This window comes from Zootermopsis nevadensis, unplaced genomic scaffold (assembly GCF_977971745.1).
Source record: "Zootermopsis nevadensis isolate Lab colony 2312 unplaced genomic scaffold, Znev_1.0 Znev_ptg000030l, whole genome shotgun sequence".
NCBI lineage: Eukaryota > Metazoa > Arthropoda > Insecta > Blattodea > Termopsidae > Zootermopsis > Zootermopsis nevadensis.
In genome coordinates, this window is record NW_028259162.1 from 9,183,523 (window position 1) to 9,210,743 (window position 27,221).

A 27,221-nucleotide genomic window follows, 5' to 3' on the forward strand; every position below is an offset into this window, starting at 1 on the left:
GTACGCAATACATAAGCGGATCTTAATGGAATCAGTAACTATGCAGTTCAGAATAGCATGGCACGTGTTATTCATTATTACGAGTAAGTATCGACGACCGGAGGACAGGTGATAATCCTGTCTGAGAGCAATATGTTCTCTGCCACTCTTTCTTAGGTAACTTACGATGTTATATAAAATGTTGACATATTTTAATACAAAAGGGTGTTATTACGAATGGTGCAGATAACTGTGCATTTAAATGACAGTGGTGGAGAAAACTGTCGTGGGCTTACTCAATCCATCATTTTTTTGGAGGGACTGAGGAGAACCGTGACAACCTCGTTCAAGATCGTCGACCCCGCACCAAACCGGAGTGCAACCCGACTTCGTAATGTCGCCGAGGCGATATGAATACAGAATGAGAGGAACAACGCTGTCTCCAAAATGGGACAACAAAACCATGCCACTCCTCCCGTTTAGGTACTGGAAATTGTGCAAGGAACGACTTTCAAATTTCAGACACGAAATTTGGATTGCGTCATGAAAACATGTGGAAGTTTAGCGTGGAATAGATTTAACAAATACAACCACCAGACAGTGCTGCAAAGTAGAGGGAGAATTTAAAGAAGGCCAAGAAGCATGTGATGATGAAGGAGACGACGTGGTCGGTTATTTCCTTAGTTTTCCTCCGGCCTTTCAAAGAGTAGCTCTTATGGACGGAAGGATGAATATATTAATCCAGTCACTTTATACGACAGAGCCATTGAGAACCTAATAATACGCTCAGCTAATCTAGAAATTTCCTGTCTTTCATGGCCCCGAATAAACATTAACAACATTTTCAAAATCCGTGTACTGAGATGTGGAATGTACTTCCCACTTCGATTCTTTCAAGAATGGCTTACGTTAACTGTCAATGGAGAATTAGTGTGCTTAAATTAAGGATCTCGTCTGAAGACACACTTAATTCCAGTGCTGAGTTTAATATATGTAATCCGCTTAATTTTGTACATTAACGGCATTTGCTTTTAGTTTCGGGTTTAGAGTGGCATTACTTCCGCGACAACGAATATTAATGTGTCCAAATTCGAAAGTTAGTGACCAGAATGACACACTATGTTATATCATATTTTGTTATGATATCCAATTATCTTCAGGGCTTATGGCGATTGCATTAACACGTGTGTGTTACCCTGTCAAATAATTAGTATTTTAGAACTAGAAAAATTTACTGAAAGTAAAATCATTATATGTAATTTTACGTCTTGTGACTTAATGATAGACTCAGGAAAAACGTTACTAAATGTAATTCCTGTCAATGACCAATTAGTGACACTTGTCGGACATCGGCCTGACAGGCCGCTTGGAGATTATGAAATGGTCTGCTTATAGGTGGGATAGAGCGTGGTAATGTCAAGAAATTGTAATAACTTGGCATCCTTCAACCACAGGGTACGTTGACCACGGTGAAATTAGTTTTACGACCAGCCGCCTACTTGAATCATTACGACGGCTACCACACAAGATCATAATGGAGAATTGACACTAAACGGACAGTGGTTTAAACTCAAAGAAATGGTAACTTCCTGAATGACAAAACAAAAATCTAACTACGCTAGTACTTGTGCGACACTAAACCATGCACTGGAGAAATGGACAAGTTCCACAGCTTTTCAGGTGGAAACGTTAAAAAAAATTAAATTAAAATTATCAGCGGAACAGCTGCACTTATGTATATCGTAAGTGTGCTGTTGTAATTTAAATTACTGAACGTATCATAGATTTCGATTGGCCTTTTAATTTCATGTCTGTGTGGTTTGGCTGCAGAAGTATTAACAGAAAAGATATTTTTAGAAGATAAAAGACGACAATAATGATTTGGCATGAAACATAAAAATTAAGAAACGGAGAAAACATTACATCGAATAAAAACGGATGACTAAAGAATAAGAAAATAACGAGGACGACAATGATAGAACAGGATACGAAATTCGCGCATCTAATAAAACCAAATGCAACTTTACGATAAAAAAGAGAAAAGGAAAACTAATAATGAAAATAACAGATGCTACTAATGATGATGATGATGATGATGATGATGATATAATGGACCTGTATGAAAAAATCGTCAATTTGTGAGCACTATAAAACGCTCAATCAGACATAAAAAAGAATTCACAGAACCTCTCGGATGGGAATGACAAAAGAAATAATGCTGAAACAGGACAAGTCATTATTGCAAGCAACAAAGACAAATCGAGAAACAAAAACAAAAGCACAGACAATACTTTAGAAAAATTGATGAAGTGTCGTTCAGCAAGAGAATCACAAAAGGAGATTTCAAAGAAGGTGCAGAGTGCAAATGCAACTGCACAAGATCAGACACTTACTATCGTTCGCTAGGCTAAAACGACATTCAAGACAGATAAAATCACCGAGTGCAGACAGTGAAGGAATTCTATGAGAACACGAATACTTGTCGGAGAGTAAATTTTTGTAGGCCTTCTGCCTGTGAGAGGTGACATACACTTACGCCAAAGCGGTCAAACGGACTATTGTCATTTGGAAGCAACAAATTACGACAGACAGAACTACGACCTGCAGAAAGCTCTCCATCATAATTCGAGACGAAAGGGGAAGTGTTTACTCACTGTAATGTAGCATCTCATTAGTGTTCGTTTTCTGTGCATCAAAGGGTCAACGTTTGATCGTGGTTCACAAATACAACCATTCTGTCAAGTTAATAAACACGACCAACTCTCCTGGTTTACTTCCGTGGCGGAAGAACCAGCGAATACTCTTTCCAGTCTGAGCCAAACAAATTATAAAGCACGGCATACCCACCGCGTTGTTTTGTTAGACTCTGGCTGGCCGGCGGAAGAACCAGCGAATACTCTTTCCAGTCTGAGCCAAACAAATTATAAAGCACGGCATACCCACCGCGTTGTTTTGTTAGACTCTGGCTGGCCAGCCAGACGGGCGGGCAGGTATGTTCCACCCTCCTGGAGCCACTTCGCACTTGAGGCAGGTGGACAATTAGCACCTGCCGGGATAGACAAGTCACCACAAAAACTGCAATTCCCAGGTTTTCACTCGCCTCAAACTAAGAGACAGGAAAACTGTACACGCGATGATTCATCCCTTCGGGTATTCCGTCGTTCACCCAGTTCACCACAAGGATGGCCAGTGAGTGAAGTGCATTCTTCATTTATAGATCCGTATCCAACACAATGTCAGTAGATAACAAAAGTGTCGTTAAATACATTGGAACTGTTTTAATCCTAAGATCGACAAATGTGTAACAGGATTTGTGTGAAGAGACAACGAAAACAGGATGGGGCAATGGATCGATCAAGTGAAGATCTAAAAACGGGTAGTTTGGTTTCCGTTTCCAAACAGACCTCAAATTTTCGCACAGTCGACATGTTATAACATTTAAACCAAAATATGATTCGCGCAAACACGACGTAACAACCCAGAAGACAGACTTTTCAGGGTCCTACATCATTGGGTATTCTGTCTCTCAAAAGCTTATGTGACAACAAGGTTGGAGTGGTTAGAGGTACGAATTTGAAAAGTCAGGGGCAGCAACTTAACGAACAGTCTGTCACAGGCCTGTCGATTAGAACTCATACCTTGACATGGTTAACATTTGCGTCAGTGACAATAGCACACTGTGTATCATCATCAAGAAGACATCAGACTTCCCCAGAAATACACACCGTGGAACGTAAAACATAAAATGAATCCAGCCGTAGATAAAATTTCGGCACCGGAAAAACTCATCAACGAGAAATTTTATTCCACAGCGTTGTCCTGTTCAGCATCTGCATGCTCCATTGTCATCTCATATAATAACAAAAACAAAATATTACTAACATCATACATCTGTCACTAGACGTCAGACATAAGCACTGCCAGGTCTCAACCATTTACTTCCAAAGCCCCCCCCCCCCCGGCCAAACTCTTATTTCACGACATCTTTTCAACTGCAAATGTTTGGCCTAAACAGTCATTGCTATCGTGTTCGCAGCGAAGGAATGTTATTAAACAATAAAAATTCCTGGAATTCTGTGCCACTCTAAAGGTTAGATTTACTTGAAGTCATGTGTCGTGTTATCTCAAATATTTTAATGCAACGCAAACAGCAGAGTCCTGGGTGGGGATAATAAGTTGCAAAATGCGCATTTAGATAACGGTTCTGTGTAGCTTATCGAGTTGGACAGAAAACTTCGCCTTGCGAATCTTCCGAGAAATCGTCTACGGTTATTTAGTGCGTACATCAGCTCCTGCTTAGTAGACGCCATAATGGTAACGATGTGTGTTAGGGCAGCTTCCGTGGTTACCGTCACGATATTTTGCTGCAAGACTTCTAGAGATAGTTAAGAAAGTGCAAATCAACAGCGTAAACTCAAAATAGTTCCAATAAATCAAAGAAAAATGTATCATTGATCAGGTAAAGAACATTACTGGCCTGGAAACTAATCGACAAAAACAACTGTGTTCTTATGACCCACAATAAACATCTCAAAATACTTGGAACTAAGGGAGAGAATTAAAAGAACAGTCAAGGAAACTGCTTTGTGAATTGGTTCACAGTATGTGCCCGTATAATACGAGGGCGATTATTTCTAGTAGTGAGATTGGCTGACAATGTAGAACGTGTGAGAGTGATGGGAGACACACAAAGTGTTTTAGCCGGAAACCAAAAGGAAAAACCATCGGGTAAATCCAGATTTCGAAGGAGGATAATATTAAATCGGATCTAAAGAAATAAGATACGAGAGTGTGGACTGGATTTATTTTGCACAGGATAACGAACAATGGCGGGCTCCTGTGAACACGGAAATTAAATGTAATAGTTCAACAAAACGCGGAGAATTTCTTGACCACCCGAGCATCTCAAGAAATATTTCGCTCCATGGAGGAAGAATATTTTAAGGTGATAATTTGTGAAGAATTCAAGTGAAGTAGCATCCCCGGCGCGAAAGCATAATTTCAGGTTCTCATCAAAATCCGTTTCCCCGAGGAGAACTGACGGACGCTGCATGGGACGTACCAATTCCTCGCTTCTTCTCTAGGAAGCCGAAGTAGTTTTACTGCTTGCTGGCTCCACGCAACGCGATGCAAAGTTCGTTCCACGCCTCTTTTATTCATTGCACAAAAGTAATCACTCACCCGCGTGACCCCAGGCTTAAAGCATATCCAGTCCTTTTCTTTGAAAATTCACTCCCCTCGATTAGATCCCACAACAAACCAAACACGAGTCCTGAGGTGAAGAACTGTCTATGCAACACAGCAAGCCTTGGTTCAACAAGGCGAGTAGAGTTTACGGAACCATTTACAGAACCCGAGAAGATCTTAAAATCGAGGAAATACATTAACTTCAATCCAAAGCACGGAATAAAAGTTTTTGCTGGCACACACATTAGCCTCTAACATTAAGTATAGTTTCGGTACAAACCCACTTACTTCTGCGAGGTTCTCACGGCGGTGAAGATTGCGATCTTCTGGTTATTGACTTGTGACGTCGTCAGCCAGAAGACCATAATCAATACCAACCCTCGTTTGACCATGACTCAAGGCCATGACCAAAGTCTGAATATTTCAGATCTACAAAAAACGGCTAGGATTTGCGTCCCATTACCTTGTTTCCCTTTTGTCAAAACTGAACCATCCACTGACAGGCGCTACCAGGTTACTTTTAAACAAGACGGCCTACATGCTCTGTAACACCTCAACAGCAGCCTTCACCAAGTGCATACTTCAAGGTCACGGCAAACAGCGTAGCGTAAACAAGGTCTTCTGGGTTGTAGCGCCATGTAGTCTGGAAGAAGTTTACCAACGCTATCGCCCTGCTGATGGAGGCAGCAAAGACCTCTGAAACGTTGGTAAACTTCTATATTCAGATTCACCGCCTTAAAAACCTCAAATCCTACAAAGAAAAGACAGTTCGGAACTCACAGTCTAGCAAAGTTGACAGCGTTGTACTGGTGACTTAAGACTCGTACGGAAAGGGGTGTAACCACTCTAATTCCGCGATGACAAAGTTAGAATCAGTTTCCGTAATTGGACTGCAGCGCCCTTGAACATGATTTAAATGAAGCAGGCAGGTGGATTTGAGTCGCTCTTGGCCGAAGAGGCAGTATCCTCCCACTTAATGTACTTTTAAAGGAGCCGATGTGTTATTTTAATTATGTTCCGAATGATGCAGCAAGTTGCCGGCTGCAGCAGGGGTGTCCAGTCATTCTCTAAATCAGTGGAGCGACATAAGGAGAGGCAGCCTTCTGGAAGTGCGGATGAACTGAGAAACTGATTCTCCGATCTGTATCACTGAAATATGTTTGTTTAGTAGGTTTTATGCAGTTAGAAGATCAGGGACACAATTCACAACATTACTTTTCTTTTTATGCGTGTCCTTCAGTAGTTGCACAGTTTTAGAGAGTTTTCAAAACCGTAAGCCATCCGAGTAATACGAAAGAGAACTGGTGTGAAACCTCTCTAGCCCATGAGCCACACTGGACTTTACGTTAATAATACTTAATCTACTTAAACCGATTATAACAATTAATTGAACTCCTTCACTCGTAAGTCAGTTTAAATTTACCAGTAACTGTTGATAAACTTGTTGCCTAAAATAAATGTTTACACTGAAGTTAATTCACTTTTCAAATGTTCGGTCTGCTCCATATTTTGAATTCAATCTCCCCCCCTCCCCCGGTTGCCTTGGTGATCGAGTGTGCAAATGCATTAAAAACACTACATGTAGCACAAGCCGATTTTAATAAAGCCACTACAAATACACTGGACGAAACTTCCATCGGCGGGAAGTAATTTGATTAAATATGATTATGCCAGCCATGAATAAGTTTTCATCTTTCATGAAACAAAACTTATAATAATGTCTGAAAGGAATAGTTTAGACCACTAGACTGAATGGGGGAGTCATAAATTAGGAGTACCCGATGTGGCATAAATTCATCCTGCTGTACACCCCCTTCCATTTATATACATACATAGTGTTGATGTGTATATTATGATTGGTTGTTCTCTGGCCTTGGCTTAAGTGCGTGCTTAGGGAAGGAGATAATACCGCACGCACTGCCTCTGGTGGGGAATTATTACACCAACACGTGTTATTGTACAACAGAATGACAGTATGAAAACTGAACGCGTTTTGTTTCCATTGTTACGAAAGAATTGAACGAAAAAAACGTGAGATTTAAGTCTAACTGAAAAGGAAGGAAAAATGAGCCTGGTATGTACTAATGACCTCCAGAAGCAGCTTGAATTAAATCACGAACTCTTGCGCATTCAACTACCGTCAAAAAACATCCTCGTGATTTTTGACGTTTGCAATTAGATTCAAAAGAGCCCAAAGAATTCGTTATTCATTGCAGAGTGAATACAAGACAGCACAGACGGTCAACAATGCTGTCTCATGATCTAAATTATTCACATTTGATTGAAAAGTAATAATTTTTATATCAAAATTGACCACTCAAGCTAAACTGAACTCACATTTTATTTCAAGCTTTTATGTACATTTCTGAAATAATATTATAAACATCATATCAATTGTGATGTAGTATTGTAGTAGCCGTCACCAAATTTCATGCTTCAAGGTCACGGAAGAAATTTGCTCCTACTACCCGCACGACTCTATATCACCAGCACACGCTACGCTACGATTTCTAAGCTGTCTTCACTCTCCTGGAATCCATTTATGTTGTATATGATTAAGTTCATTAAAAATAATAGAATCCTCTCCAGTCAAATAGTTGACACGGCTGATAGCCGGAGACGATTTAATTAATTCGGTTCGCCGTCAAAGTTTTATATCATACAGAAAGTAATGGGGAAGAAATGAAATAACCAACCACAGGAGAACTCTCAGTTTTAAATTCCAATCTCGGGGAGTGAACTCTCGTTGCGCAGTGTCGACTCCTAGAAACTGACTAGCATTTCGGAGATGCTTACACTCTCAGAGTACAACAGAGAACCTGAAAAACTGTTAGCTTCTCAAAACCTCGCCTCAGAAGAACACGCAGACGGTCAAATGGACAAGACCTTCGCATTATTCTATACTTTGTAGACTTCGTGCACAGAGCGCCTATCATGATAGTCTTACTGCGTGACACCTGCAACGAACAGTAGCAATACGTTACCACCTGACAATGTCGGGTCGAGACCATGCAGTATCTTATCACTGTTTGTTTGTCAACTAATTCCAAGACGTTGTTATCCCGCATATTTTCGCTTGGCTTTTAATCTCTCACAGAACTGTGCACCTGTGTTTACAGTGTGAGGAGAGCAAATCAAAGAGCTGTAAAAGTGATTTACAAGTCACGGAACAGCAAAACTGAAGCGTCTTTGTATTTTGCTGTTTTCAGAATGAAGAAAAAGCACTTTATCAGAGGCATTTCAGCATAACTAATGCTGAAGAGGTATTTTAAATTAAACTGAATTAAATTAATATCCATTCCTCTCGTACTACTTACTAGCGCATTATTCTAAACTTATTTCCGTTCGATATGGACAGAGGTCTTAACAAAATTAGAAACTTAAGTTATTAGTTAGAGATTACAATTCTAATCCTTTCACAATCTCATATGCACACGCTAACCAAGGGCGTTAATGACTGTCGCAGAACTTCAAACAACATACAGCACCGTACTTAAATAAAACTATTTACAAGCCTGTAATTGCGAATTGCGTATCTGCTCGTGTTCTGTTACACACACGAGTCACGTTTCTTGTGTAATTTACACAAGATACCAGTCTCTAGGCATGCATTTCTCACCAGTTTAAATAACAGGAAATCCTCGGTTTGAAATCTAGGAATTAGCATAGCAGGTCAGCAATACGACATTAGCCACAGTTCTGGCAACATACCACGATCAAACGACTTCGTTTATTACAGACAGTTTGTAAACACGAGTGTGGTCAGAAATCAATGCCACCACGTCAAGAAGTCATTAACAGGCGTAAAAAAGGATAACCATGTTTGTAGTGGAAATTAGGTCTTAAAATAATTGTAGCTCTGAACTGATTTCCATAAGTTTTGAACAGAAGTACTGATAAACTTTGTAACCTAAGGTCGTTCATATGTCTAAATCCCATACACAGGTCTACTTTCAAGAAATATGAGATTTTTAATAAGAATACTAACTAAGAGACGATTTGATAAAAGTGGGATGATATTTCTCTCTGCACGAGTTATCAGAACAACACGTCCCTCCCCGTGCCAATTGCGTTACTTCGCTGCAGAGGATGGCGTGGCTTCCTTAAAAAAATCCCTCTTTGGTCAATCTTGCACTACAGTAGCCGGGGCCAAACTATGTGTTTTGCCTAAGTCACACTTCTAGTGTAGATTAGTTTCTCCAAAGAATTTAAAGATAACAGCTTAGAAAGTTTAAGCAACTCATTTTTTATTATTGTAATACGAAATGTCACTTTAATGGTCAAAGCTAATTTATAAAGCCTATAACTAAACACGCATTTAGAACAAAAGAAACAGAAAATTGTCTTGAACGTGTTTGCTTTTATAAAACGAAAAACAATCCCTAGAAAAATACAAGTTGAACTGCGACAGAAGTACAGGCATTTCGAAAGTTCTAATGTGTAGGTATGGGAAGGACAATACCTGCACATTAAATTGCACAGGTAAGTAATGTGTTACATTTCTTCAAGCAAGAAGGAAGTTAAATTATGTGTTTACATTTCTTCAGCAGAGAGGGGACTACAGGACAGAACAGTAGATACACAGCCGCAAGTTTACAAAACGCAATGATCGGCAACATGGTTATTTTTTGCCTTCGTTGGTAGCACAGATTCATGACAGTTCCTTACGATTTCTTCCGTATAAACATTTTCTAACACTGTGTCATTTCAGTTTTACCGGGACGTCAGAGAGACCTTTATCAAAATGAACTTCCTCAATCGTCATGCGTTTAGCTTCTAATCTTTTAAATTCTTGGAAGACCTAATTATATCCTGCTGTACGGATGGCTAGGTTGAAAATTCTGCGATAAAAGCAGTCGAATTTCTAAAAGTCGGACAGAGCGTTGATACGAAAATCCTGCCGAAGCGTTCTAACCTGATAGCAAAACAATAAATTCACACCATAAAGAACATAGTATGGTGGTCGAACGATAATGGATTGCTGTTTAATTGAGTTTCAATAACTTTCAAGCGACAGGTCACTAAGTGTTGCGGATCAATCAATGTCTTAAGGTTTTGAAGACGATGTCACACTTCACCAGAGAAAATGCTGAAATGCAAGACGCCACAAGATTTCGCCACTTTCAATCACTGCATGATTTCGAGAAAAATATTTTAAGACCTACTTTCTAGTTTAATAATTACTTAAACATGTACCGGAAATAGCCCTGGTAATTGGTTCATTATCTAAGCTGCAAAGCTGAGCTCTGGATAAACTGTTCTCTCATTAAAACAAATGACAGCTGATATTTGCAAAAGTGTCAGGTACAGTGCTGTTGAAAGATATTTTCTCTTCCACAAAAATTGTTAAAATGAAGATGAAGTGTAATGTTCCCGCGTACCAAGGTCGCGTATCACATTCTCGTCAGTAGCAGGGATGCAGGAAGTAATTTTGTCGATTTTATGATTCAACTTTCATCAGAGACCATTTCATATCGAGTTCTTGTACAGCTGTCGATAATGGCCATCCGCGTAGTAACGTCGTGTGGCCCAGTAGGTTGACACTAATGTTTCGGAATTAAGCACTGCGTCCACCCATTCATCCAACACGCTGGTATCTACGTACAAACCACACGGTGTTAATGTCCAGAATATATCTTCAAAATCTCAGGTCTCAACTACCGTACAGTTGTCAGGAACTTCACACTTTGACGCTCCGTTCGTGAAGACCTTGTGTGGCAGTGAACTCTGCGATATTTTCCCATTACAATGTGTATGCGCAAGTAATAGCCTAATAACAACGCCCTGTCTACGACTCATGGCCATTTAAATAAGAGCCACGAAGTGTCCATTAGACCTCGGACGGAACAGACTAAGCATCACGAATACAAACCCCTATAATTTCTTAAAAATTTTGGAGTGCATTATTTCTCAGATTACAGGGAAAACGCGGTGCCTCGGAGTGGTAACGACGCTGGAAAATTGTACTAGTCTAACGGACACGCAAAAGAGTTCATCGTCCACTATGAAACAGCTGACTGGGGTGGAACAAATGAGATAAAGAAAAGCAACAGTAAAATTCACTGCCTGGACTAAATGAAACAATCTTTGAGGCTTACAGATGAAGCCTCTGTGCAGTTCCACCTCTCAACACGAATTGCAGCAATTTTGCAACCAGAAACTGTCAAAATATGTTCGTTATTAATTTAAGTAGTTTGTACCTGAAACAAATACCTTTTTGCTTTGTGACTCTTAAGGCAACAGAAGTTTACAGAGGAAACTAATGGCCGTGTTTCGTCTTCCGATAAGAGCAGTGGAATTTTTCTTTATAATCAATTTAACACCACGTCTGGAGGGGCTCGAAGACCCATCCAGGTTTTCTGGGATACAGCATGAACATGGAAAAGTAAACATTCTTACAGAATCTTAATATTTCCAGAATTCAGTGTTTTCTAAATTAGTCCACAGATATAATTTAGGCTAATTAAATTTGGTCATGCAGGAACATACCTACTCACGGATCAACTCGCCCCGTTGTTACAAATATTTCTGCGACGAACAGATTTTCTTGTCACGACACTTCTCAGGATATACCTGATTTGCTGCTAATTTGGCCGTTGATCTCTGTGACCATCTAATTAGGACAGCATACGTGGTCACAGCCACCTGCTTTCTTTCTGAAATCGATTGTATCTCACGCTGGCTCATCAGGGTTGGCCATGACACTATTTAACGAGACAAGAAAACCAGATCAAAAGACTGCCACGTTATCACGTCGTAACGATCGGTTAACATGCGAAGTGTATGTCTATCCAGGTGCAACGGCCCCTTCTTAGAAACAAGGCAATTACTGTTAGGTTATGTGTTATGAAATCCATTTTATAAGCATTTTGTAATCAGTTCGGTACTCTGGGCCCAGTCAAGCGCCAATTCAGATTTGGAGTCCACATTGAGGACCAAGGTTAAGACGACATTCAGGATGTTCAAGCCTGCTGAAAATTCTAGGGGCAAGGGCTTGTTAGGATGTAGAGGCTTACTTATAGAAAGATAATTTCAATGATAAAAACCTGCCCGGTACACTTTCTCGGCTACCACTCACTAACAGTACTGGGATCTAATCCGGTCGGCGTCCGCGGCGATAAATCGTTGTTTAAACTATGGTGTGACATTTGTACGCGCTGTATGGAAATATATTTGTATTATAAAAACTGAGTTTATCGCGATCATATTTAAATGAAACAAGACAAGATCCACGGTCGGAATACTTTGCCAATTATATGGCTGCACTGTCATCAGGCACTTCCATTTATGTTATGTATCTGTCAGTCATCCGCAGACAATTATCCATCTTGACCTGACCTGACACACGCCTACGAGTCAGGTAGTCTCACTGGCCTTGCTAGGAAGTGACCATTGAAATGTCACCAAATCATCGCCATTGGAGAGCCACCTCTCAGGGATAAACATGATAACATGACGTCATTTCCTAAAATAAGGATTCTTGGGGTGTAACACCTGAGGAATTTTTATTTGAGGAAATGACGTCATGTCCATATGCTGTTCACCCCTGAGATGTGGGCCTCTGCAATGGCAATAATTTAGTGACATTTTAATGACCACTTCTGGTAAGGTCAGTGAGGTGACCCAGACTTGTAGGTGTGTCTCATGTCGGGTCAGTGGATCATTTGTCTGATGGCGAATGACATATATAATGCAATGAAGTGTCTGATAACGGTGCATGCAGTTTAATTGGCGCAAGAATTCCGTCCGTGTATCTTGTCTTGTTACGTTTAAATATGGTCGTGATAAAAACAGTTCACAGAGGATAAAAACATTTCGAAACAGCACGTACAAATATATCATACATCAGACGACGGCTTCTCGCCAGGGACGATGGACGGATAAATCCTAATCTATCATCGGTACCACTACCTATTTGTGTGGGCAAAATGGTGCTGAAAATCGGCAGTTTTTCTCCCAGTATTTCCCAAGGCAGTTGGCTTAATCACTTGTTAAATTAACTTATGCCTCATACAAACATTCGGTATTTTTGTATTTATCGTTGTTTACTTCAACGACTTCATATTTCACGTATTGTGTCCTTTTTCATCAAAGTCCTGTACGTTTCACTAACATTGCTACCCCCCTTTGTTTTGTATTAAACGTTCATCCATTTCATTCCAGCTTTCTCTCTTTAGAACTAGTCATTCGGAGCACACGTAACACCATAGTTTACTCACGAAATTCTGTGGCAGTAAATGTCCTGAACTGCAGTCATCTGATACGTACATATTATCACGAATATTTCTCCAGATATCATCAGGAAAGTCTGGGTTGGAATACGTGTTTCGGGTGTATATAAGAATTTCGACCTGCCAACTTGGGGAATAGATCATTAATCACATGGCGTTCTTCACGTCAGAGGAAAACACCTTACGGGTCCGCCCATGCGTCGACTTGTCATGTTTCACCTATCAAATAGGCACCACGACAATGGATCATCGTTGGACAACACCTGAGACCTGAGTTTCCTGTTGCACAACAAGCTGGGATGAGATTAGTGAAACTGTGACCTGACATATTTCTTCTGGTAAGGCTACTTATTTTGTTCCGTTTCTTGAAACCTTTGCTGTAAGTAAGTAAATGTCCTTTGGTAGACTACAGAAATTATCAGACTGGTGTTATGTTTGCTACACTTATGTCTGGTCTGGCTTGTGATTTATTTTACTGTCGCTTAATATTTCTCTATTCCAACGAAGTGCTTGCTGTCTTTGTAGCTGGCTCTTCGTTTCTCTAAAAGACGGATTGTGGTAAGATTCAGTAACAGCAGTAGTAGTGCTTCTGGCGCGGAGTCTTTGATAAGCTACCAGCCGCTCATCTGGTCAAAAAACACGTCCGCCTCGATCAACGTGTTCAAACGTAGGCATTCTTGTCACTGGACCGTATTCCGAACTGGACAACTCTAGCCCACATCCCAACACCTCTTTCTTGACTGCTTAACATTCTACTTTGTAACTGTGAGGGATACTATTATCAACATGTAAACAAATCTACCTGTACATTAGGAATATCACAAAAAAATAAACATGTATAAGGCTACGCCTACAACAAAAAGACTTTCAAAGGCCCGAGTCACAATGCAGTGGCTCACCACCACGTCATCGCCCCCTCAACTCGTTATTTATACATAAATTTTCTATCTAAATAAGATCTCGGTTCTATGAAACGGCAATGTTATTCAACACGCGGCTCGCATACCGCCTTTTTCTGGGACGAGCTATTTAACATCTGTGTGTTCTCCGTGAACGACAAGAGATATCGATGTCAATAACAAAAAAGGGGAGTCACGTTCACACGTAGCGTACGTAAAATACAATGTAAAAGCTCAGCTAAACTTGTGGTTACTCTTAACTTTGACATAATTAATATCCATGCTTATGATAGTCTCAAAAACATGTCCCGGTGTAACTTTCATAGCACTCATAAATAAACTGTTACAAGCCCTTATTATTTGTTTTAGTTTTCATATTTTTATCGCTGTTAGAGAAGGCACATATTACGACATTGTTCTTCAGGGTTTTGGCGCCATGTAGGCTGGTCAGCAGATGTCAGCGTTTCGGAGAAACATATTGTTGCCATCTTCAATGCTGGAGTATGTTTCTACGAAATTCTGGCATCCACCGACCACCCTACCATCATCATCCCCACCGCCGTAAGGACCTCAAGTCTAACACAAGGCACATATGAGTTTAGACAGACGCACGAACGCATAAACCTATCGATGAAACTCAAATCATTGACATTTATGTCGTTGGAAGAAATCTGTCTCTTATATGTGCGGGAAAAAAGAGATTTTCTACGAAACTTCGAGTCGGTCAAGAAAGAAAACATTGTAATTTCTGGGAGGTAAAGACTAATGTAAAACTATAACGAACTAATAAGAATAATCAATACAGCTAGGCAAAAATAACATTTCCCTATTTAGTTAAAAACGCTACAAAATTTCACAACGGGAATAAATGTTTAGCATGTTTAGATGTTGATGGGTTCTGCATTTTAAGTAATCAGCCTCTTACGACGAAACGTAAATGAGAAGTTGTTTGATTTACACTTCAAGTGAGGTAAAGTTAGCAGGGTTCTTACTGAATTGATAAGTTCCAAAATAAAATTAGCCCAGATTTGACTGTATACCGCTGATATAAAATTTGTCGAAATAAGATGAGTAATTTTGGAAACAAAACATGTAGACTAGTAAAATCTGCTCATAATGAGTTAAATTTATAAACTTGGACAAATAACAGGCTGTGGTTTATTTTTCGGCATTGCCAGTCGTTCAGATGATTGGTTGAGTAATGTAAGAAAACAGTTGTGGCCTAATTTAAGGTTCAATATATACCTAGAAATACTGTGGAAACCACAAAAAATACCTGTCAGGACCTGTGACCTGTTGGTTTTATGCAGTTTCTAAATCGCCTAGTTTCTTAGATAAAGGCCTACTTTTGCAGCTAGCTGTATTTATCTGCTGTCGAATATATAAATTATGCCTGAGATGAAAGTTGTGCACGATTCTCTGTTCTGTTGTAAGAATATATCAGATGTTATTTTACATTTTATTTTAAATTGTTCAGATTAAAACTATAGGCAAATAAGAAACAACTTTCATTCCACTTCTGTTTGAAGAGGTTATTTTATGTACGTCAAAAATCAGTTCTTAACTAGCAAAGAGGATGGTAACAGTGGGACTCCTAGCAACAAAATTGACAAGTAGCCTACATGACGAGCATTCGTAATTTCACAGCAGAACGTGGTATAGCCGCGAGATAACTGTAGCGCCATCAGACGCCCACTAAACATCAAGACAAGTGATGTTGGCATGACTTTAGTTGACAGCAGTGTTTTACAGGAATAGCTGCTCTATACGAAAAGAATCTGCAATTAATGGAGTAGATGTTAAGGCGGTTCCCAACCATGTAAACCACAAGGAAGGCATCTCATCATTTCCATTTATGTGACTAACAGCAAACAAACGCATTACACATAAGTGGAAATAAATGTTTCTATGTTAAGAATTAAATGTTACATCGGTGTACAAAAATGTAAAAGTGACGTAGTTCTATTACATTCCTACCGATGACACGATAAAGCCTGATGCTAAGCTTATACAGTTCTTTCATCCCTATTGTATTTATAGATAAATGAAGGTTATTCTGAAAAAATGTCTTCAACCTGCGCTGAATGTACAGGTATGTGTTACTCCATATGCATTTTGCACAATATAACACCAAAATTCTTCCACATATTTATGCGCGGATTCAGTGTTAGAACGTTTAAGAAAAGTTAAGTGCGACCTTGAATTGACCTGTGCGTTGTATATTCATCTGCCTATTTAGATAACATGCATTCTTGTGCCTGTCATACTAGTATCATGACAGAATTCAACAAATGTCATTAGCTGGATCGACTTTTTAATTACATCACCCCCGAAAACTAATAAACTGCATGCTGGGAAAGTTTTACTGGTCAGGGTTTACGCAAAAACATTTAATTATAAAAGAAACATTGAACACAAATCTCCACAACTTCCGCTTTAACAAATTTCGGTTCAGTGAATATCCAAAGTGTACTGAAACTAAATTTATTAAATTCAATGTTGTTAGTGACGCGAGTATTAAATTCAATGAAAATCGATCTGACCCTTTGAAGCATGATGTTAACTAAATAATGTTTAATAATTCACTTCCTATCACAAATAAAATACAATGCTGTCTCCATTGCAAATATCAGTTGTTTGAGGGAAATAATTGCCATTTATTCTGATAATAATACGAAACCCATAAATACCTCCTGTACTCAAAATGCAGAATACTGAATGTTGAATCAGGCGGAACAGATATAGTGACCTCTGTGCTTTAAATGTTTACGAAAGCAAACGGACACTGAAGTTAATCAAGGCTTTTCCCTGGCATTCTAGAAACACTGAATGTATGGAGCACCCTTAAGCAGGCAAGAGCGTACTCTTCAGTTCCGCGTTCCAACGCCAAACAAAGTGAGCGCGAATCCAGAGAATCGTGAAACTAAACAAGACGATGAATTTTTATATCCAAAGCCAGAAAAACAAAAGAAGCACGAACAAGAGAAAATAGTAGTTACAAGCAACTTACTAACTACCGCAAGACTTCCAACGTTATTAATAAATAAAATCAAACTTCGTTAAATGAACGGCCAAAGTAAAAGTCGGTACAACGTCTATTAATAAAGTTCCACTCGAATGAGCTGTCTGCTGTGTGCATGTTACTACCTAAATCCGTCCTGGAATGCGACCAGCGGCGGTTAGTTGAAATCGATCAGTCCATCAGTAACTATATTACAACAAACGTAGACTACTGAACAATCACATGGAAACTGCGATTCCGTTAAATTACTAGTATATTTACCCAACAGCTTTTTAACCACCAAGACCATTATAAATGCATTCCTCTACAGATCACGTTTCCTCACCAGCCTTACTGTCATACATTTAGACGATAAGCCCACACACTTACACAATACTACTTAATGACACTTTTTTTTAACATTTACAAATCCTAAAAACTACATTATTCTCAAAGATTACATTTAAAGAAAACATTATTCACTATAATGTCTTGAAAATGACCAATAAAACAATTTAAATGTCTTCATTAAATTTTGTTTTTTGTACTTTGGCAATAATTACACGAAAAATTAAAACCATAAAGTAACATTATACAAATTTATTCCGCAAGCTCCCCCCCCCCCACATAATAACAGTGTTCGTTGCCCATTATTTACTACAGAATTTTGCTGCTGAGTCACTATTAGGCCACCTAAATTAATTTTCTGTGTTTACAAAGCTCTCTTAATTTCCACCTGCTTTTACACACTGCTTGGTGTAGACCAGGGGTGTCAAACGCCAATTAAAAAAGGGGGCGACTGTTCCAGGCGCTATCACATGACTGAGGAAAATCATAACCGCCCAATTTTTTTCTAATTCCAGGCTTCAGCTTAAGATACATGTTTCCTTCCTATATTTTCCAGATGCACACACAAATTCTTACTGAACTACTAAATAAACTGGTACTGTAGCAAAGAATGTGTGCAACTCTCCTCGTCGTTTCATAGTAAAGATTCAAGAGAAAAGTTAACGAGCCGCTACTGAAATAGGAGAACTCACCGCTGTTGGAACTGTACTCTCCAATATATCGCTTGGTCAAGTACCGGACCGTCACGGCTGAAACAAGAACAATCAATTAATTGCTTTCCACCAACATTAATATCATTTTCCAGATGTCACACAGTATGTAGCAATTATCAGAAGATCTAGAAGTACATGCCTACTTCCCCGTCAGGAGAAAGCTAAGAGAGGATCAGTCAACCTCGATACCTTATTTCTCGGTCATTATCTTAATTATATTATGTCTACACAATTTTCAACGCATCCATGGCACAGCACATCGTCTGAAAAATGTGTGTGAGATTTCTATGACGGTCTCCTGAGCTGTCTCCATTTTCAGTCCTGGAGAAAATTATCGTTCTCTGAAACGTAGGTATCTACTTATATGTCCACGTGACGTTACAACCCAGACGACCAACATCGGCATATTCAACGTCGTGAGAACCTCAAATATCACCTATAACAATGTTAACCTTCCGGAATATACGTTCCTATTGCAGACTGGGGAATGTTAAATATGAAAATTACAGATCTTTACGAGGCATATTTTTAAAACGTGTAGAATGTGCAGTTTCTAATAAAGTTAATTTAACCAGTAAAGTTCCATTTGATATTCAAGTAATGTCAGTGTTCCAGTGGATCAGAAAGGATAACAAATTCGCTCGGCAAAATTTAGTACAGACATCGCACACCAAATTTCGTCTAAATCCGTAGTGATTTGGGATGTGAAGTATGCATACGGACGAATATAATCTTTCAATTGTGCGTTCCGTCTATGCACTAAAATGATATTCAGATCTGCTGTAAGCAATTTGAAAAATTCACAATGTGTTCAAGTAATTATAATTTGTAATTATTTAAAGGGTCCATAAGTAGCGCGATTTAGTTCGAAATATTTTTTTTTCGAATTCCCAGCATAAAATCTAATACAAATTTGACACTTACGAGGAGACTGATGAGAAAAAGTCAATTTTTTACTACGTTATGGGAAGCGCTTAACGTGATTTACACAAATGCCAAACCCAGACCAACAGATGCAGGTAGGAGTGGCTGCAACACAACGCAGCTGCCGCTACCGGGTATTCCACAAGACTCGTCACACCTTGCTACTGGCTCGAGACTTGTAATTGATTCGAACAATAAAAACAGACCCAAACAAACTTTAACAGATTTCCTGTTCTAGCGCTGTGAAAATACGAAATATAAGTACCACCAGTTTATTTCTACCTGCATCTGCTCACTTGATAAGGAAAACATAGACATCCTTAGAAAAGTGTCCTTGAAAATGGGACCTACCAGGTCAGATCAGAAGTTCGTGTGAACTAATCCAGCTAGTTCCTTGTGATTTACTTTTCTTCTTCTACTTCTCATTAGTTATGGACCAAGGACCAATTCTGGGGGTAAAATATCCGGTTCCTTCAAGTTTTCTGTTGGCGATCAAGGCCTCGTTATGGGACATTAAAATATATTGAGAGTTAAGAGGTTTTCAATCTGAATTCATAATTTTTCTTTCCTTTGGACTGATGTATCCGGTGGAGAATAGAGGGACAAGTTCGAAACTGAAGGTCGTGTCCAAACTTACAGCATTTTACCTATACTTAACTAAGCAGGATGGAAACATTATTTAACCCGAAGATGGCGGGACTTCTGACTGCCACCACCTACAGACCATCATCGCCGTGATGATGAAGGCAGCAAGGACCTCTGAAACGGTAAACTTCTACCAGACTACACAGCGCAACAACCCAGAAGACAGAAATCTTCAATGTATTTGTCATTTACAGGCATGGAGACAAATTCAAGGGGGAAAATATCTGAAGTAAGACCCGCCTCCCCTCTTGTTTATGCTCCACCGAACCGCATGGAGGTCATATGGAACACACTGTGGTAACCACACAATGAGACCGTCTCTTTTACTTCGTCAGCCCTCAGGGTCCAGCATTTGAAAACCAGGTGGAGGGAATTTAGGGGTGGAAATGGTTGGAGCTGAAAGGTGCAATTAATCGTAAATGGAGCGGCAAGGAAAGCATGAAAAGAAGAAAAATATCAGGATAATTTCCCAGTCGGAAATGGCAAGAAAACACCGATTTTGAGACAAATAAAATCCGTGTGTAGGTTACGGCGAAATTAAATCTGACACAACTGCCACTCGAATAGCTGAACACGAAAGGCGCAAGTGAATCTCGCCACTTCAGTGTTTTCAAACCCTGTCCACATTGTTTTGTGTCACACATTACACGCTCTGCACCGGAGGTTCTCAACCCGCAGCACGTCTATGTGTTTTGTCCGGCACACGTGCATATTTTATAAAATTGTATCATCCTGGTTCCAACATGACGTAAAATGGCGACGGCAGCAAAGCGCGTTCTCTGATAATGCTCATACTTGTCAACAAACACAAAACTGTTTCAGTCAAAATTCGGAGACACTTTCATAATCTGATCGGCAATCTAAGTTCATGTAACTACACAGTTACAGTGATTTCTCAGTCACCAAATCAAACATTTTTCAGTTAATACAACAAAAGATACATACAGTTAAGACCCTTCAAGCCGTGTTTTACAATGTTACATAAACCACCCACATAGCTTCCTACCAATGGCATCACGTTCCTACTAAGTTTCATTAAAATCACTTGTTTTCCTTTCGGATCTTACCCTCACCGGGACTCAAACCCGGACCTCATGCTCTGCGCTTCCACCAAACATGGTCACGTGGCGGCGCGTCAGACAGCACGCGGGACGGCTGACTGATCCGGCCACCGCCTCCTACAGGAAAATAATTCCGCCTACACACCCGTCTGTCTGCAGTGTACGAGAGCGCTCGTTAGGAAGACTTGATGCAAATAAATCCACTTCATAAGAGCCACAGCCATGCGACCTACAATCTAGGTGTGTTAAGCGCATGGGGAGAGGCCGCCTTTACCATGCAAACAGCGTTGTTGAACCAGCCGGAAATTCTGAACACACTAAAGCAGGGGTCGGCAACCTCAATTTTAGCAACAAGGATGGTTCCAGAACTTAAAACAGGTTGGTGCATCCGGAACTGCCGAGTCTAGCGATACCTCACTTCACGCCACACATCAAGGAAAGTGTAGAAATTTTTACATGCCACTGAAATAACTTGTTTGGAGTGGCCAGGAAATTCTCCAGACATTACCCCATAGAATATCTTTGGGCAGTTGGCAGGGACAGGTTTAGAATACTGGATTATATAAAAACATAGGAAACTATTTGTGATCCAAAAATTAAAGAACCTTACACAATTTGTTCACATTAATTTGTACAAGATTGTGCCTTAGCCTACCTACATTCACAATCATAAACAAGTAAAACTAAATTTTCCTCAATATTAGATGGAGGTTAGTCGAGTTTGACGCTCCAGCTGTCTTTTGCTTATTAGGTGGTCCCAGACTCGTTATATCCATAAAACGATATTCTGTGTAATGTTGAGTGTGTGAACTCCTATAATGTCGTACCGTTTTAGCTACTGGGTACTAGGGACAGACACGTCACATTCAGAAATGCGTCAGTTGTGGCAGTAATTAAATTTGTATGAAACACTTTATAAATTTGTTTTTAACGTACTCGTTTAAACTTTCTACAGACTCCGAGGACTTGCCATTAAGGCCGTGTAAAAGTTTTGCGATCTGGGGACAATCTGCAGAAGGCATGTAGCAGTGAAGCAGGAAACCACATGTTACGACCCTGAGATAAATCGGACGGTTCCTAACAGCACAGACTCTAAAGTTGGGGGGGGGCGTGTGTACCGTTAACCTCGCGTGACTTTATTCTGCACTTTTATGCGTGTTACGTCACCACAGTGCTGTTTGCAACTTTCATGAGACACGATCAGAATTTGTTAAAATATTCGATAGGAATCGATCTTTTAGCAATAACATCCACTGAACTGTCCGGCATAAACGTGGAAGATTTGAGGTTTTCACAGCGGTGAGTATGAAGATTTCCGTCTTCTGGGTTGTTGCGCTGTGTACTCTGGTATAAGTTTCCCCGCGGTTCAGAAGTCCTTGCTGCCTCCATCATCAGGGAACGGAAAAATGATGGTAGAGAAAAGTCACATGCACACAGAGAATACTATCCTTCTCCAAGCACTTCTCGATGACCTGTTATGACCTGGCATTAGCAAATAGTGTGTTTGTTGTTCCGAGAGCCGATTCTTCCATTAGCCATTACTGCTATTGTCCCAGTTATTTCATGAGGCATTACAAAACAACGAACAGGAGTCCCACTTGATCAGAGTTCCATTATCGTCTAGGTTTTCGAGTGGGCGGACGTATTAACAGGATATCTTAAACGAAGAAAAAGCTTTTTTATACGAAACTTGATTTCCTGATTTCGACGCTGTATTAGGTGCACAGATTTAGTAGAACTTCGACTCTAGAGTGTGGATGAATGACGTCTTGCGCCATTCCCCACGGGATACTGAGGAAAACCATAATGAACTACAGTTTAGATAACCCGAGCGGAGTTTGAGCCACAACCTTTGAAAACACGAAGCAGCAACGCCAGTCTCTACTTTCACGACAGATCTACAAGTATATTCTAACACCTGTTGTTTAGATCAATGGTATTCAACCTGGGGTACGCCAAGACATCTTAGGGGGTACGTGAAATTTTAAAAAATATATTATTTTATGATAAACACCGAATAATCAGTAATGTAATTTATTTAATTTATTTTAGATGTAGATTATATACTATGTATAACTTGAATTATACACCAACAACTTTGGGGGTACAAAGTTGAAGAGAAATTATATCTGGGGGTACGCGAACGAAAAACGTCGAATACCACTGGTTTAGACCATCCTTCTGTAGGCATGGAACAAAAGCATCCTTACTCCACAGACCTTTGAACCCAGAACGTCAGAAACAGCAAGTTACCATAGAGGTCTACAGAGCACAGATCAGCTTATAAAATAAGTTGGTTCACAGGTTACTTAACTAAGCTCTATCAACTACAATCCTCATTTAGCATCATTTGAAACAATGGGATACATCGAATAGCTTTACTTGTATTCAATGGTGAATTGTGAAGGATTGAGAGACCTATTTGAACAGTGTGATGAAACAGAAGGTAACCTGTCAAAAGCGGAAAACAAACAGTCGAAAGCAGGTTATGCTCTTTTTCACAAAGCTCTCTCATTCAAGAAGCGTAGGCTTAAAACGTCAAGAAGCAAGTCTTCACTGCAAGTCATGCTTATCTAATAGGCAGACGGGCATACAAATACGCTGCATAAATAAGGAGAGAGACGGTCCGGAAATCAAGCAAGAACTCCGGTCATACGAAAGACTTGCCTTCTTACAAGCGCGGCAAAGTTACTGGTCTGAGTTCTGTATGTTTTCGTTCAAATCTCCACCGATGGGCTTCACTGACCATTTCTAACAATTCAATCTAGTTCCCATATTTGTGATATTGCCATTTTGGGTTTAATAAACATTACATGGGTGTAACCTATGATATAAGCACCATACCGAATTTTACTAAAATTGGTTCATTGGTTCCATTGTGCATGTGATCAACAAAGATAAAGGCGCTTTTTCCTTCCAGGAGGTAATGCTGTGAACTACCTTTAGTTTCGTCAAGGCTGCACATCAATCTGAAATTTTTGAAACAGCTGTGGTAATTTCGGTTGCCAAAATGTTCCTCAACCTTGAGGATGGAAATAAATACGTATGATCCGAGGTGCCTTGTACCTCAGATAGGACATGGAAGTGAAGGAGAGAGATTCCATGCAGCAGCCTGCGAAATGAAGTACGTGAACGAAGAATGTGCAGAATGAGGAAATACGGCAATTAAATACACTGGCTTATGTAGTGATGTGTTCCTTCAGAAACCTTTCAAGAGACATTCTTATTAAAAGGAACTGGCTTAGCATATCTTCTGCACAAACGCAACGCAGTGTAGGACCGCGGCTCACGTGCGCATATCTGAACACAATGAAGTGTGTGACCATTCCATTGCAGAAGTAATTGTCTCTTTGTCTTTATTTAATTACTATTCGTCGTTTTAATTGATAATAATTGGTTACACTCTCATGATAGTTTCTTCTTTTGGCAACTCCTTTGTTGATGGATCAGATCGGACATTAATTACACACGAGGCGGCAGTAACTTGTGATGGGATGAACGAGTTGTTTAATGGCATGACACATCAAGGGTAGCCGCTGTTCTGCATCAGACATAAAAGTAGCTCTTATAGTAACACGAAATATTCAGTATTAGTGCAGGCGTATTAATTTCGTCCTTAGGAGTCTGCGGAAAAGCTTTTATTTGTATTAGCAGAGGCTTCTGTGGGAAAACAGCCACTTTTTGATTTAATCTCTTGATAATGACATAGGCCTACGAAACCATAAAAATCTATGGATGTGGAGACAAAGATCCAGTGTACACATTCCTTTCCCCTTTACATACAAGGTGACTATGTTTGAGCCCTTGAATGAATTCGCATGCCACACGGCCATTACGGACGCAGCGTTGGTGGAGATAATATCAACAACGTTCCGTTTTGGATATTCCTGTTCCAGGCTTTATACACAGTATCCTTAAATCTACTATAGTCTTTGTTTTACACTTATCCACCTTCTGTTCTTGTAAAAAGTTTAAAAAAATCTTAAAACCCTAAAAAATAACTGTTTCGAAGAACAGATCTTTCTTCGTCGTGACCTGTGGATCGGAAATAGCTCGGTTTACCGCATCCAACATAATGGGTTTCCCCATTTTACCTGAAGACGAAGGAATATCCATCCTTCGGAACATTATGATTTTAAGGTAAGGTTTTTCAGACTTAAAAACTATGACAGAACTCTAAAACAAAAAAACAAAAAAAAAACATTAAATACCATCGCCAGACATCAGGAAAAGAATCCTTAATCTTAGTTGCCAAGGTCATACAGACTTCCTGTCATATTAAAAGCGCTTCAAGATTCTAGTATGAAGAGAATCAACTGACCCACTCAGCGGCTACAGAAGTACAAAGGCGTTGGATACTATCCACACTCAGGGACACACATACGAAATTTTACGATCAGAATAGTTTCTCTTTATCAGTCAACACACAGCAGATATAAAAGTTCGGGTTTTCACGGAGGTGACAAATCCGACTCCCACATTCTCGGTTATGAAGCCTTGCGTTCTTCTAATTAAAACCCTGAAGGCGTCGGCTGTACATTCCTCTGAAACGGCGGTTAACACCAACAAAACTACACATGTCATAAGGCAGAAGACATCAATACAAATACATGTAGGAGAAATTAATAGAAATATACCATTTTTATCACCGGCTATAATTCAATGTCGGAAGTATTAACGCGTGACACTGCTGAAATTTCTTGAAATGGAACAGATGACACTCATGATTAAGAAATCCTCGAAAAACAAGATTTCGAAAACTCGATTTTAACAGAGGGCAGACGGCTACAAACATTAACTTAAGGTTTACTAAAAATATTCGGAAAGTCTAAAATTATTCAGTCCCCAATTAAAAGCAACGCGTAATGTAAAATGATATGAAAGGTATTTTAACGAAGCCGTAACATCACTACTATACGGTAGCTATTGGCGAGTCATCCCAAGCCCAAAAAACCGCGTCCCGCTTTTAGCCTAAATTATCTTACTGCACTACACAAAGCAGAACAATAGAGGTAGGTCATGACAAACTACTTAGAGCTGCTTAATTTCAATCAAAGACATCTTGTGACAGTGAAACGTGACGCCTGTGTAGAATAACATAGATCGTAAGGAAATACTTTGTTTGTTTACTCTGAGCATTCCAACGCCTAATGACAAGGCAACCTACATAAAGGTCACACAAGGTAGTTACACTGCTATTAGAACGATAAGCTCTCCAGTATGTATTTCATTGCTAATTATAGAGGGGAATGCAAGACTTTGTTTCCTTGTTTTACAGTAAATTTACAGCGCCACATTACGTACTCTTAAAAGTTGCCTCAGTTCTACATAAATGAGATTGCCTAACGAAAACTGGGTCCAGCGAATCTGAAACAACAATAAGCAAATCGCAGACCGGCGGTCAATAAACTCATCCCCTAGCCTAAAATTTAAAATACAGGAATTAAGACAGCAATCCCTGAAAAAAGTAGTTTATTGCTTAATATTCCTTGAAATTCCAATGAATCATAACGTCGAAGATGCGAGGTGGAGAACTGGGGCCGGCGCACACCACGCCCAAAACAAACAAAAAATATATCCTAACCAAAAAATGAAACACGATTACTACTTGCATATACGTAATACTGGATTGTGTACAAGTGAATTCAGTGATCTTATGTGTTTCGTATTACGTAAGCAAAGTGGCGTATAGTCAGACTGCTTGTTTACAGTTTTAGATTGGTGAACTAATGGTTCCTGATAATTATTATTATCCTCAGAAAAGGACGATTCGATAACCATGTGCGATAAGCAGTCATGAACTGCAATATTCATTCTAAAACACACTTACACACATGGCAGGACTGAAAACTCAGCAGCAAAGATTAACGTGAAGTTACGTAAACCTTACAGTGAATACAGTTTATATCGCAAGGAGACAAAACAGTGTAAGCACCCTTCGATAAAAATAACGATCAATAATAATAACTTATTTCAGAACTTGAAGTCGCATATAACAGCTCTAACTTCAAAAGTATTTTCCAGAAATTTGTAACCGGCCATAGGAACAAAATGTCACCCTGGCTAAAGTTTATATCCTGATTCATAAATATATACTCTGCGAGACCCGTGTGATAGTAATAACAAATTCCTCAACAACAATAATAATGTCTGAAAACCGCAAGAAACAATGCTAGCAATGAAGTTGGTACGTGTGACTTGATCAACGTCATATCGTTAAAATATTAATTGTG

General features: G+C 39.6%; 1 protein-coding gene across 2 annotated transcripts in view; it reads right to left on the reverse strand.

The window, feature by feature from the left end:
- LOC110838055 (ras-related and estrogen-regulated growth inhibitor) overlaps positions 1-27,221 on the reverse strand; it is a 138,751-nt gene that overhangs the window by 80,553 nt on the left and 30,977 nt on the right. The window contains exon 3 of one of the 2 annotated variants that reach the window (XM_022080846.2): positions 18,338-18,394. The exons of the other annotated variant lie outside the window; for it this stretch is intronic. Within the exon in view, the coding sequence (XP_021936538.1) occupies positions 18,338-18,394 (57 nt within the window). The remainder of the gene's footprint in view (positions 1-18,337; positions 18,395-27,221) is intronic. 2 annotated transcript variants of the gene reach the window in all.